The following is a 13,516-nucleotide window of genomic DNA, read 5'->3' as shown; positions in this document are numbered from 1 at the left end:
GGCTGCTCCTCCTTCTGGGCAGCCTCGCCCCCTGGCAGAAGCCTCGATCCGTTCCTCCCTGCTGGGCACCCATCTCCACTCGCTAAGAGGGAGCGCTTTGGTTGCAGCAAGGGGACAGTGGGCTGCAAGAACTGCACCTGGCAGCGTGCAGCGCGTTGCGAGAACCTACACAGCCACGGGGATGGGGTGACGCTGGGCTGGGGGCTCAAGAAAGGCAAGCCCAACTTCGGGTCACCATCTATTTGAAAAACAAGAGCTCCTGAGGGAGCGTCTCTGTGAAGGCCTGGCACACTGGGTGTGCCCTGGACTTCCTTCTAGGACCGGTGCCAGGCAAAACCCCAAAACAGCAGTTTGTGCGGCTTGATTTATCATTCCGGCTTTGACACCCTGCCCCGCGGGCTGTGGGATTTCCCCCGAGTCTTGTGACTGAAGTACTGGGTTGGGGCGAGTGATGCAAGAGTAAAACCGACCCCAGAGCTCGTAATGAGGATGGAACTGGAGGATGGGTGAGTCTGTGACCGTCGGAAGCAGCGTGACCTAGTGGATAGAGCACGGGCCTGGGAATCAGAAGGACCTGGGTTCTAATCCCCTCTCCGCCGCTTGTCTGCTCTGTGACCTTGAGTAAGTCAGTTCACTTCCCTGGGCTTTCGTTCTCCCATCTGTAAAATGGGGGCTAACCCCGTGAGTCCTATATGGGACATGAACTGTGTTCAACCTAATTAGCTTGTATTTACCCCGGTAGTTAAAACAGTACCTGGCACTTAAGAAGCACTTAAATACCATTAAAAAACAACAACAGTCAGACTTCAAGTCTTCAAGACTTCAAGCCTGCCTCCCGAGCCAGGGCACTGACATTGACTGGCAGAGGAGGCATTCATTCATTCAATTGTGTTTATCTAGTGCTTACTGTGTGCAAAGTACTGTACTAAGCACTTTGCACTGTACTGAGTCAATACATGCTTTCTTTCTTGCAGCCCTGCCATCTCCCCCAACCCCCAGCACATTCTTCTTTCTCCTTTTCCAACTTCTTTTTCTTAAATAGATATGCTATCCACCTGGGGCACCTGATCTCTGATTGGCTTGTCCGCCGATATCAAACACGGGTAACAGAGCATCCGGATCCAAGCTTTTAACAATAAATGGTATTTTTTGAGCAGTTACTCTGTGCAGAGCACCGTACTACGCCCTTGAGAGAGTTCAATACCACAGAGTCGGTAGACGTGTTCCCTGCCCACAGAGAGCTCATGTCATGAGACCCAATGTGTCATACGACCTAATGTGACGGAGCCAGGTGAAGAGAAGACAGAGTAGAACAAAGAAGTAGCTAGCCATCAAGTTCTGGTAATTCACATCTAGGAGTTAGGCTTGCCGTAAAGCAGAAGACCACAGCTCTTCCTGGCAACCGACTCACAGTCTCAATCTTTAAGGCAGTTCTGGCTTCTCCCCTACTCCAAGTCTGTTTGCGATGTCCCTTCTTTCTCCCTCTTTGTTACAGCCCTTTTCTCTTGAGCCCCTCCTCCCTCCCCTAACCATTTCCTCCTTCCCCGGATTGAATTTCCTGACAAAACCAGGCCCTCTTAAAATACATGAAATAAAAATACCTCATATATCCGTACTCTCTCCTGTATTCCTGCCCTGTCTTTGGTGGTTTAAAATGGAGAACTTTTGAAGGCAGAGCCTGGGACTTGGAGTTTGACCAGACATTAAATGTCAAAAGGTAAATGGCTACAGAGGGATGATGTGCCTTGTTCCTTCACCCCTGGAGGCCAGTCTGGTCCGGCCCCAGCGTGAAGGGGGCTGGTTTGAATCAGGAAGGACTCAGGCCAGCAATCTAGTTTAGAACAGCGCTGGAGTATCTGGGAGGCTCCCACACTCATTCCCAAGAACTGGTGTGGGCCCAGGTTAACCTGGAGAGTCTAGAAACAGATTTGGTACTGAACCAGACCCCCGGCTTTGCTCCAGAGCGGTCCCAAACCTCAGTTTGTCCCATTCGTCGTGGGCAAGGACCGTGTCTAACAATCCCGTTATATCGTACTCTCCCAAGCACTTAGCACAGTTTTCTGCACACAGGGAGTGCTCAATAAATACCATCGATTGACTCCCCAGGAATATCACTAGACAAGACGAGGTCTCCCAGGACCGCATCGGACCTTGTCTGAACTCCCTGTGATATCCTTCTGATCCCCTGGGAAAAAGTTTGAGGGAGACTTGCAACTTCGCTAGGCTGGCACACTGCAACCCCGTCTGTGGGCTGTGAAATAGCAGCCACGGAAGGGAACGGTGCTGGTTTGGGGGGACACTGCTCACTCGGCTCAGCCTCGCTCATCTTGCAGGCCGCCTGCAGGGTCCCGAGATGCTGTGGTCGAGTGCCTCAGGTGTTGGGAGGGCCGACTTGGCTAGCCGTCTCCGCATTCAGATCGATGGGAACCAGCCCAGCGTCTTTCCATCTCAATACCCTAAAGGACCACACTGAAGTCCTGGCAGATACCAAGGGCGTAGCGGGCACCTTGGAAGAGAGAGGAGTCACCTGGAGTGAAACTAGAGCTGTCTGAAATAGCCTATGATCGATCAATCAACCAATCAATCAACGGTATTTATTGAGCACTTACGGTGTGCAGAGTACCGTACTAACCGCTTGAGAAAGAACAGAATAATAGAGTTGGTAGCTATGACCCCTGCCCACAAGGAGTTTACAGTTAGATGGGGAGACAGACATTAAAGTAAATTACTGATAGGAGACACGGCGGCACGTAAGGATATATCCATAAGTGCTCTCCTGCTGAGCGGGAGGTGAATATTAAGGGCCTAAGGAGTAGAGGTAGAGTTCTTAGGCGATGTAGAGGGTAGGGAGGGTAGGGGAAATGAGGGTTTAATCAGGGAAGACCTCTTGGAGGAGGTGTGGTTTTAGGAGGGCTTTGAAGGAGGGGAGAGTGGTGGTCTGTCAGATGCGAAGCAGGAGGGAGTTCCAGGTCAGAGAGAGGACACGCGCAAGTGGTGACCAAATCCAGATGATTAGAAAAATATGTATCCCATTTTCCCCCTGGGCCATCATAAACTCTGCCCTGTAAATCCCTATCACAAATGCAGAAAAATCAATAGCCCTTTAATAATGATGGTATTTGTTTAACAGGGACAAACACTGAGATTTGCCACCGTTCTTCTCCCAGCAGCCAAGTCATATTCCTCCACCTCACATATTGGCTTCGGTGTCCTTTTCTGTGAACAGCGAGCGTGATGATGGAGCCCAGTAGCCAGGAACCAGATTTTGAATTTGGCTCAGGAGAGCTGGTGGAAGGCAATCCCACTCTGATCATTTCCGACCCTAACCCAGCGACGCCCTCTGCTCCCATCACCCCTTCACTTTACAGCAGGCAGTGAAAGCGACGATTGGAAAGTCACAAAGGGACTTGGTAACTAACGGAATGACACACACACCCCTCCCCACAGCTCGGTCTGCCTGCTTGATTGTATTCCCCAGAAGAGCTCTGAGTGAGCAGCGAGGTGTCCCCACTTTCCTGCTCCCTTCTCCCCTTGACCCCAATACAGCCCCGGATAATCCTGCCCCGTAAACCTATTGGGAGGGCAGAATCAGGACTTTTCCACTGCACTTAAAAGGCTTGATCGTCAAGGGTGGGGCTATGCTCCTCACTGAGGGGAGGACAAGGGGCACAAACTCTTTAAACCATGTCCTGAAGTTGAGGCGGGGAGCGTCCGTCCCTAGAAAAGGCCCAGTTGGTCCCCAGACCCTAGTGGGGACCCCACACCTTCTGGCAAGCAGGTTCAGCCAAGAAAGGAGGAGCATCGCAAGCTGGGCCCACAAGTCCCTGGTACCTCCCTGCTCTGCCCACCCTCCTACTGCTGCCCCAGCAGCATCCCTCCTGCAGAGTTGACCTTGCCCAAGGCAAGAGGGAGGGAGGGGGAGAAAGAAAACGCTGGGCTGCTCTATCCAGAGTTTGCCGGGAGTGCTGGGGAGGAAGCCATGGGAATCTCCTGGGAGGCCCTTCAGACCTTTACCCTCCTCACACTCCCACCTCGGTCCCAATCCAACACCCACACACCCACACACTCCCGGGGACCAACCCCGGCTTCGAGCATCCCTCAGCACTAGTAGCCAGAAATCTCTCTCCACCTGTCTCAGAGTGGTATCGGCACCACAGAGGGTGGGTTCTTCCTTTCTGAGAACCACAGCTGGTCCCATCACCTACAGAGCACACGCTCATCAGCCCGACACTTAGGTATACTATTAATGCAAACCAGGCTGTTGGTTGAGGAGCAAGAGCCCTTGCATGTATATATATCAGGCCCTGGTTTCTGGCCACATAATAACCACAGAAAAAAAGCCTGGAGCCACCGCGGGGAGCTGAGAGGAGGAAGGGGGTTAGGGAGCGAAACCTGAACCTAGCTGGCCTGTTTCTACTCCGGTGCTTTTTCCTAATGGTATTTTTTAAGCATTTACTCGGCGCCAGGCACTGTACTAAGCGCTGGGGTAGATACAAGATGATCAGGCTGGACCCAGTCTATGTCCCATCAGGGGCTCACAGTCTTCATCCCCATTTACAGGCGAGGTAACTAAGCGGCAGAAGGTAACTAAGCGGCAGACAAGTTAAGTGAGTTGCCTGAGGTCACACAACAAGGCACGTGGCAGTGCTGGGATTAGAGGCGAGGTAACTGAGGTTCAGAGAAGTTAAGTGACTTGTCCAGGGTCACACAACAGACTTAGTAGAGTGAGGATCGGAACTCAGGCTCTCCGACTCCCAGGCCCGTACTCTTTCCACTTGACCGCACTGCTTCTCTTCACCCGGTTCTGTCATATGTCTCCCTGCCTCCTCTTCCCCAAGCTCCCACAGGCTGCCTGCTCTACCATGAGCCCCTCATGGGACACAGTCCGTGTCCGACCTGATTATCTTGTATCTACCCCAGCGCTTAGTACAATGTCTGACTCGTAGTAAGGGCCACAAGCTCCGGCTACCTCTCCTGCCCGCTCCACTCCGTTGCCAATACGACTCTCCCCCCGGGACTGGGCGAAGTCAAATCTCCGTACGTCCTCCCCGGGCTCTCTTTTCGAACGAAAGGGGAGCGGCAGCTGCCCGTTCAGTGTGCCGGTCTCTGAGAATGATTAAATGGCAACACCTAGTCAATCTTCGCCTCCTTTGAATAATCATATCAAACTCCACACTGGCATCTCCGCTCACTTTCCTCCCTCTCTTCAAAACTAGGCCACCGAGTCATCAGGAAGTCATCCCTTTATGGCCGCCTTCATCAATGAAGAACTTTGGCTGCAAAGCCAGACGCAAGCAGTTTCCTAAATGTTAACCGTCCGCCACAGCTGCGATCAGATAAGAGGATGTTTCAGGTCCCAGGGCAGAGCCCTTCTAAAACAGCAAAGCCTGTTTACTTAATACCTCTCGGGGCTCCTAGAAAAACCTCAGAAGTCACGTAGCCAGCGTGTTGTGGGTGGCTGTTTTCTCAGCACCAGCTTAAGGTTAGTGTTATGACTCCTCACCAGACTGCTTGAGGTTTGGACGGTCTTTCCGGAGATCTGCTCAGGTTAAGGACTCGTGCCCTACGTGAAAAATCAATCATTGGTATTTACTGAGTGCTTACTGTGTGCAGAGCGCTGTACTAAGCATTTGGGAAAGTACAGTACAATGGAGTTGGCAGACATATTACCCTACCACAACGAACTTACTGTCTAGAGATGAGAATGTGGGCCATTTCCCTGAGGCCTCCGTTGAAAACGTGGACTGCTTGAAAATGGGGGAGGGAAATGGGTGATCCTTGAAGATATTTTTGAGTCATGGGAAGTCTCCAATCCCAAGTGAAGGTACACATATACCCCTAGATTTAGTATGTGATAGCTTATAAATGGATATCTGAGACTAGTTTGTTACTTTGGGCAATTTTTTCAGGCACCGATCAAAGTAGACAGGGCTTTCTTTCAAAATTAGGAGTAGTAAGCAGTAAAAGGGTTTATTTCCTGAATATCTACAGGTGCAACACACTGTACTAAGCACTTGGGGAAAATACAAAAGAAGCACATCAAGGCATCTATAATTTTCCCTCCTTCCTCCTCACCTTTCCGCCATTCGGGCAGCAGAGGGACGGGGCGCATCTGGGCCGGTGGGCTCTGACTTTGCCTAGCCGAAGGATGCTGCCGCCGGAAAGCAGTGTGCCCTAATGGATAGAGCACGGACCTGGGAGTCAGGAGAATCTGGGTTCTAGTCCTGGCTCCACCACTTGTCTGCTGTGTGACCTTGGGCAAATCACTTAACTTCTCTGTGCCTCGATTATCTCATTTGTAAAATAATCCTCATTATGACTGTGGGACATGGACTGTGTCCAACCTGATTAGCTTGGATCTACCCCAGCGCTTAGAACGAGTGTCTGGCACGGAGTAAACCCTTAACAAATACCGTAAAAAAAAGAGCTAGATCTGCTCAGCATGATACATGCGCTTGGGCTAATCCAGGAGGGGCTCAGAACCAGCATGCGGATGGTTTCGTTCTTTTTACTGAATGAGAGTGGAAGTACCCCAAAACTTCTTTTCCCAAAGAAATGGGCCTTCTTCAACCTTCAAGTTCCTATCGTTAGCTCTCAAGAGCTCAACTGGACTTTTTAAAAAGGCTATTAATAGCACCCTGTTTAACTTATGGGTCCCATCAGACTCTGCTTTCCGTTAACTTGAACCTCCTGATTCAAGCCTACCAATTCACAGCTTTAGCCTTTATCCTACTTCACGCTCAGCTTTCCAGTTATTTCTTGGAAATTCATGACTTTTTCTCTGCATTTTCTATTATGGGTAGTTATGGAATGTGGCTGCTTTCGGATCTGCCCTCTTCTGGTTTATCTCCATCCAGGGGTTAGGGTCAGATGAGCCATCCGGCAGATGTGCAATTCCCTGCCAATGATAGCAATGCCAGAGGCAAGAGAAAGAGAGGGCGACCGAGGAGGAAAGCCCAGGGGGGACAGATGATGTAGAACAACATCCGAGGAGCAGCGTGGCCTAATAGAAATAGCTTGGGCCTGGGAGCCAGAAGCCCGATGTAGAAGCTGTAGAAGCAGCGTGGCTCAATTGAAAGAGCCCGGGCTTGGGAGTCAGAGGTCATGGGTTCAAATACCGGCTTGCCACTTGTCAGCTGTGTGACTGTGGGCAAGTCACTTAACTTTTCTGTGCCTCAGTTCCCTCATCTGTAAAATGGGGATTAAAACTGTGAGCCCCACGTGGGACAACCTGATCACCCTGTATCTACCCCAGCGCTTAGAACAGTGCTGTGCACATAGTAAGTGCTTAACAAATGCCAACATTATTATTATTACTCTCAGCTCAGCCAGTTGCCCGCTGTGTGACCCTAGAAAAGTCACTTAACTTCTCGCTGCCTCAGTTTCCTCATCCGAAAAATGGAGATTCATTAGTGGTCCCCATGCGAGTCAGGGAGTGTGTCCGACCTGATTGACTTGTATATACTCCAGTGCTTAGAACAGTGCTTGACACATAATAAGCGTTTAATGAATACCATGATAATAATAATAATAATAATGATGGTCCACGCTGGCAGAAAGCACAGGGCACCTCTGTTCTATTTCTGGGTGCTCTGCTAGTCTCTCTGTATGATCCTGGGCCCCGTTCTAGGGCAGAGTAAGAAGTGGACATCTTGGAAGTAAATGGTCAGTTCATACAGGGGATTACTATACTACTATACTATACTGTACTGTACTATGCTACTATACAGAAGCGGCATGGCTCAGTGGAAAGAGCCCGGGCTTGGGAGTCAGAGTCCTGGGTTCGAATCCCGACTCTGCCACTTGTCAGCTGTGTGACTGTGGGCAAGTCACTTCACTTCTCTGGGCCTCAGTTCCCTCATCTGTAAAATGAGGATGAAGACTGTGAGCCTCACGTGGGACAACCTGATTACCCTGTATCTACCCCAGCGCTTAGAACAGTGCTCTGCACATAGTAAGCGCTTAACAAATACCAACATTATTTTTATTATTATTACTCCACTTCCCTCTAGACTCTAGACTAGTTCTCCAGATTGTAAGCTCATCATGGGCAGGGAATGTGTTTGCCAATTCTGTGGTATTCTCCGAAGTACTTAGTTCGGTGTTCTGCACATAGTAAGCACTCAGGAAATACCACTGTTTGTTGGAGAAGCCATTTATGCCCTGTCCACCGCCCACTGGAAGTAAACGGCACAGGTGGAGGGGTGGTTTGGCAGGGTGAGGGGGTTCCTGCCCAGAGTAACTCCCCCACCGCAGGGGCAGGTTGGAACGTTTGCTGGAGCAGGGATGGTCTGAAGCCTTCTCCTGTGCTGGCTGAGGTCCTCTGGTGAAAAATCAATCAATCAATGTTATTTATCGAGCACTTACTGTACTAGGTGCTTAAAACCAAAACAATCAAAACAACCAAAACAATTCCTAGCTTCGGAACAGCAAAGGGCACTTGCTGCTAGAGGATTAGCAATCATATTTGTTCAGCACTTACTGTATACAGAGCATTGCTCTAAGCATTGGGAAAGAAGACAAAAGCAGAAGTAGACCATGTCAAGAAGTTTGTCAGAAAAGTGTTTATAGGGTTCCCTTGCCTAGGCTTTCCAGATCTCAGTGCTTTCGACCAACCGCCAGTGCCCCCTCATAAACCTCCTGCTTCCTCTCTTCTCCCCGCCTTCTTCATCCATGTTTTTTTGGTTCCGGGATGCATCACAATGCACTCCTTTCCCTTGGACCTCCATTTTCTAGGATTCCCAATGCTGGCATGAAATCAGGCTGGGGACGACATGTCCCGAGCTGAATGGAGCCCCTGGTCCAGCAAAAACTAAGCCACTGGAGTGCACTCGGATGCCCCATAATGCTTGGATTACATTCTTGCAGAATCTCCATAGTAAGGAGGGGTTTTAGTACTCACTCTCCATCCCACTCACATTGTGTTGTACTCCACCTGCGTCCCACGTGGTGCACATATGCATGACACCACACCACCGTATACCTAGACAGATACAACTGATCGGAAAAACGTTCCCAACATCTGCTGTTTACGTCTGAGCCAAAACACACGTTCTGGAAGAATTTACTGTCATTTGGATTTTTCGCTACGGCGACCTTAAATACCATGGCAACCGTCAGCAGGACCAAGTTTGCATTATCTGGGTTCTCCACTTCAACTTTCGGATTATCTGTGGTTCTCCAGATCAGATCTTCTTTCTCCTCCGGCTGTCAAGGGTGCACGAGAGCAGGCAGGTCATTACATATATTTGGTTTCTTTCGCACCCGTTGTCTGAAAACTGAAAGCATCGATTAAATGAAAATCTCCGAGATTCCCCCAGCTAGCAGCAATCTCCAGCACTCAAATTCAGCAAGGAAGTGGTCAGAAGGAGGTGAAATTACATTGCTAGCTCACAGGAACTTCAGAGAGAGCTGCAGGTCCCACAGATACTCACACGAGCAAAGGGGTCCTTTACACACCCTTCCCAGCTGGTTCAACTCACACACCCGAGGACTCTTTCCCCAGCCTGCCCTTTGTCACGCTCAGCGTTCCCAACTAGTGTCCTGGTCCTGGGGACGGCTCCCCACAGTCTGAAGCAAGAGTGGTGAGTGGGGTCGTGCGTGGGGGGAGACGACACTCTCCATAGGTTATTTTTCTTGTTCACCTGTGATGCCTCTGTCTCCCAAAGTCCTCAAGATGGTTGACTTTGGAATGTAAGTATGGTGGTTGTCAGGCCAGAGATGAGACGGGGAACAAGTTCCTCAACAATAGAGGGTGTTCCTTGAGCCCATCACTGAGGAATTTTAAACTCCTCCACCCCACCCCACTCTCCGTAGAGCACAACTTGGGGGGGTCTCTGAACAACTGACTAGTGATGGCAGATAGTAAAAAAGCCTCCTCCTCCTCTTCTTCTGTCTTCCTAGTCTGTGTCTTCTGTGACTGTTGACATTTATCAAGCACTAACTCTGTGTATATCTCCTTCTCCATAACAGAGGAACTAGAAACTCATTCCCCATTTGTTCCTTCAGAGAACAAAATCCCTTCCGGAAGCCTGCAGTGAAATATTTCAGTTAAATGGTAAATCCATGAAGGAACTATTTCTGTTATAGTGATGCCCAGTTTCCACTTTGGGATTCTCCAAGACCTGCTTTGCATTTGTCCCTGTGCTCTGGGCTGATTTTTGACCTGCTTTCAGAGCCATTCTACCAATCAATGGTATTTACTGAGTGCTTACTTTGTGTTTAGCACTGTACTAAGCACTTGGGAGAGTACAATATAACAGAGTTGGTAGACACATTCCCTGCCCACAAGGAGCTTACAGTCCAGAGACAAGGATGGAATGTGTCTGTTCTGTTGTTGTATCGTACTCTCCCAAGCGCTTAGTACAGTGCTCAGCACACAGTAAGCGATTAATAAATACAATTGATTGATTGGTGGAAGGGAAGAGGAAGGAAATGAAAATGCAAGCACTTGGCTACTCGTTCAAAGTTTTAATAAAGGTGAAGGGAGAGAGTTGAAATTTGGGGCTAAAATGAGGCTATACTCACCCTTTCCCTCACTTGCACAAATGAGTTGATGGCCTCCCCTGACCTTTGACGAGGAGGGAGAGAGGACAGGCAAGCTGGTGACAGGTTTAGGGTGAAATTTCCCTGGAGATTCACCAGCCAGCACAGATCCTCCATACAGTCCTCACATTCATCAGGCAAGGGGTCACAGATAAGGATAAATCATGCTTAAATGCAGTTTCAGAGCCAATTACAGGGAGCTGCTGACCTCACAAACAGTTACAAAGGTTCAAGCTCAGCTAGCCCCCAACACAAGCTCAGCTGGCCCCCCAATCCCATCCCTTGTTGTATGGCAAAGATGCAAATGGAGAAGCAGTGTGGCCTAGTGAGAGCATGGATCTAGGAGTCAGAGGACCTGGGTACTAATCCCCAGCTCTGCCACTTGTCTTCTGTGTGACCTTGGGTAAGTCACATAATAAAACTAATAATGATATTTGTTAAGCTCTTAGTATGTGCCAGGCACTGTACTGAGCACTGGGGTGGATACAAGCAAATTGGGTCGGACACAGTTCCTATCCCACGGTGGGGCTCGCAGCCTCAATCCTCGTTTTACAGATGAGGCAACTGAGCCCCAGAGAATCGAAGGGATTTGTCCAAGGTCACACAGCAGATAAGTGGCGGAGCTGGGATTAGAATCCATGACCTTCTGTCGCCCAGGCCTGTGCTCTATCCACTCCACCATGCCGCTTCTCTATGTCTCAATTGCCTCACCTGAAAAATGGGGACTCAATCTTACTCCCTCCTACTTCGACTGTGAGCCCCATGTGGGACAGTGAGTGAGTCCAACCTAATCGATCTCAGCACTTAGTTCAGTGACTGGTGCATAGTAAGTGCTTAAAGGCTACCATTCAATAAAAAAATGGGAGAGAAGACATCAATCCAGAGAGGTCAGAGGAAGACTGCCCTTGGAGGAAGGAATTGTTGTTCTGGGGGAGGGTCTCTGGCAGCATCCCGCAGAGGAAAGGTGGCAGTGGGACCTCTGGGAAGTAACTCTTTCCTGTCCTCTACAGGGAGAGCAACATGGAGGAAACCAGTGGAGGGGTCACCCCTGTTGAAGTTGCGCTGCCCAAGCACATCTTGGACGTCTGGGTCATCATCCTCATCATTCTGGCCACCATCCTGGTCATGACCTCCCTGGTGCTCTGCCCAGCCACCGCCGTCATCATCTACCGCGTGCGGACTCACCCCATGCGCAATGGAGTCGTCTGAAGCAAGAGACGGGGAGGGGGCCGAGACGATGGTAAGCTGGAGAGTGTACCCCGGGGGGACGGCAGCAGCAAGAACACGAGGAGGACCTTAATGTGCACAGATGGTCTCACCGTGAGGTCAGGTGTTAGGCGAAAATGGGGCAGAACAACTCCAGGACCCGGACTCTAGGGCTGCCGGGGCCGGCAGGGAAGGGGTCCCTCGGGTCAAGCCCCAGACCCCGATGGTTCACTCCAGAGCCCAGCACAGAGTCTGGCCACTCGGCCTTCTCAGGAGCCACAGGGTCCCTTTGATTTGCACGCTCAGCCGGAAGGGCACTGCGTCTGGAGGCAGGAGGACTGGCCCAAGGGATTTTCGAGGCTCGTTTGCTCTGCCGGATTGAAAGTGAAGGATGCTTCTCCCAGGAGACGGGGAAGGCTACCGGACTGGGGACCCTACAGAATCCTGATCGTCCTGGTCAGCTTTAGCCCTGGTCCCAGGTGCCTCCCGGACTGGACTCGCAGGGCAGGGACGGACCTCGGTTCGGGGGTGCCGCTTTCCCCTCTGACCTCGTCGATCTGACACCGCGTGGCCCCGTGTCCTTATGCCTGCTGCATAATCTTAATCTGCCACACTCCCCGCTCAGCCCCACTTGACCCATAGGGTCAGCTCCTGCAGGCGGTTAGCACTTCGGCCCTCTAAGGCCAGCCCAGGGGTAAAAACCGGCCCCATTCTTCCCAAAGGGACGCCTAACAGAAGAGGAGAAGGGCCGACCCCAGCAGATTGGCCAGGCTTCCCAGAGGCCACATGAGTTCATTAAATGGCTTCCAAAAGCTGTGTTCAGTTTCTCAGTGACCGGGTTCCACGGCTCTCATTTTCCCCTTCCGTCTCAGCGTCACTCATCCCTTTCCACTTCTGGGAGACTGGCTGCTGATCCCTAGAGAAGTGATCTTTGTGTCTCTTAATACCCGCCGGGTAGAATGGGAAGAACTGGGACCCCACACCCCCTTCCCCCAACAAGAGAGGAGGAAGTTAGTCACTGAGGAACTGGGGGCTTCAGCCAGAACTGGATGCAATAGATAGAGAATGGTGGGAAAGCCGCCAGAAGAAGAGAGGATGCTTTGGATGGAAAATACACTACCAGTGCTGATGGTACCCAACAGGGTACGCAGCTCCAGGGTGGAGGAGGTAACCACGAATCTTGGGAAATAGCTGGCAGATCTTGCACCAGATGGCCTCGCCAGCATCAATTTTATTTTTTTTAAATGGCCCTGTTCCAAGGTCCAGGGAAAAGGCAAAAAATGATGGCTTCCTCACCCTTACAGAGACCTTCCTGTCTGTGACCAAGGTTGCTGGGTCCCTCCCATGCAGCACCAGACCTGTCCTTCCCTGATACATTTTTTTAATGTTATAACTGCTTGTTAGCCTTTCTACTCCATCCTGTCAGCTACCAGGAAGGTAGAGGGAGACTGTCTGTCTCCTATTACTGTCAAGAGACTCTGCTGTCCCCCATCCCAGGGTAAATACCGCTTGGCAGCCTCATCCAGCCCCAGGAACCAGCAGCATTAAGGCAAGGGCCTCACGGGAGAAACGATGATGGAAAAAATTGGTTCCGAAAAGATGACTTCATTCTCCCCTGCAACTCCCACCTTGGCAAAATGAGGCGCAGATCTAGCCGGCGTTAAGCTGGGAGATGGGGGAGTAACCCTGGGCTCTGAAGGGGCTGGAGCCAGGGGTGCTGCTGGGGCCCGTAAGAAGCTGCCCAGATGCACCTCCTGGCAGACAG

The 13,516-nt window shown here is 50.8% G+C and overlaps 1 protein-coding gene across 2 annotated transcripts; it reads left to right on the top strand.

The window, feature by feature from the left end:
* The first annotated feature begins 288 nt into the window (after positions 1-288).
* Positions 289-12,585, top strand: SMIM3 (small integral membrane protein 3). Of its 2 annotated transcripts, none has more exons than XM_007655341.4 (2): positions 289-506; positions 11,556-12,585. In XM_007655341.4, exons 1-2 carry the CDS (start codon positions 484-486, stop codon positions 11,752-11,754), a joined length of 222 nt encoding a protein of 73 aa, XP_007653531.1. In that variant the 5' UTR covers positions 289-483; the 3' UTR covers positions 11,755-12,585. The 2 variants fall into 2 exon arrangements, with proteins under 2 accessions (XP_007653531.1, XP_028907596.1); XM_029051763.2 differs by lacking the exon at positions 289-506 and adding an exon at positions 8,922-9,584.
* Positions 12,586-13,516: the final 931 nt, after the last annotated feature.

The sequence above is a fragment of the Ornithorhynchus anatinus genome, chromosome X1, assembly GCF_004115215.2.
Source record: "Ornithorhynchus anatinus isolate Pmale09 chromosome X1, mOrnAna1.pri.v4, whole genome shotgun sequence".
Classification (NCBI taxonomy): domain Eukaryota; kingdom Metazoa; phylum Chordata; class Mammalia; order Monotremata; family Ornithorhynchidae; genus Ornithorhynchus; species Ornithorhynchus anatinus.
The sequence above is the reverse complement of the archived record's forward strand: the minus strand, read 5'-3'. Positions and strand labels throughout refer to the sequence as shown.

Excerpts from the sequence above, each read along its gene's own strand:
- SMIM3 (XM_007655341.4), top strand. The coding sequence starts at position 484 with ATGAGGATGGAACTGGAGGATGG. Across the intron at positions 507-11,555 it reads AGGATGGAACTGGAGGATGG|GGAGAGCAACATGGAGGAAA; the intron begins GTGAGTCTGTGA and ends TGTCCTCTACAG.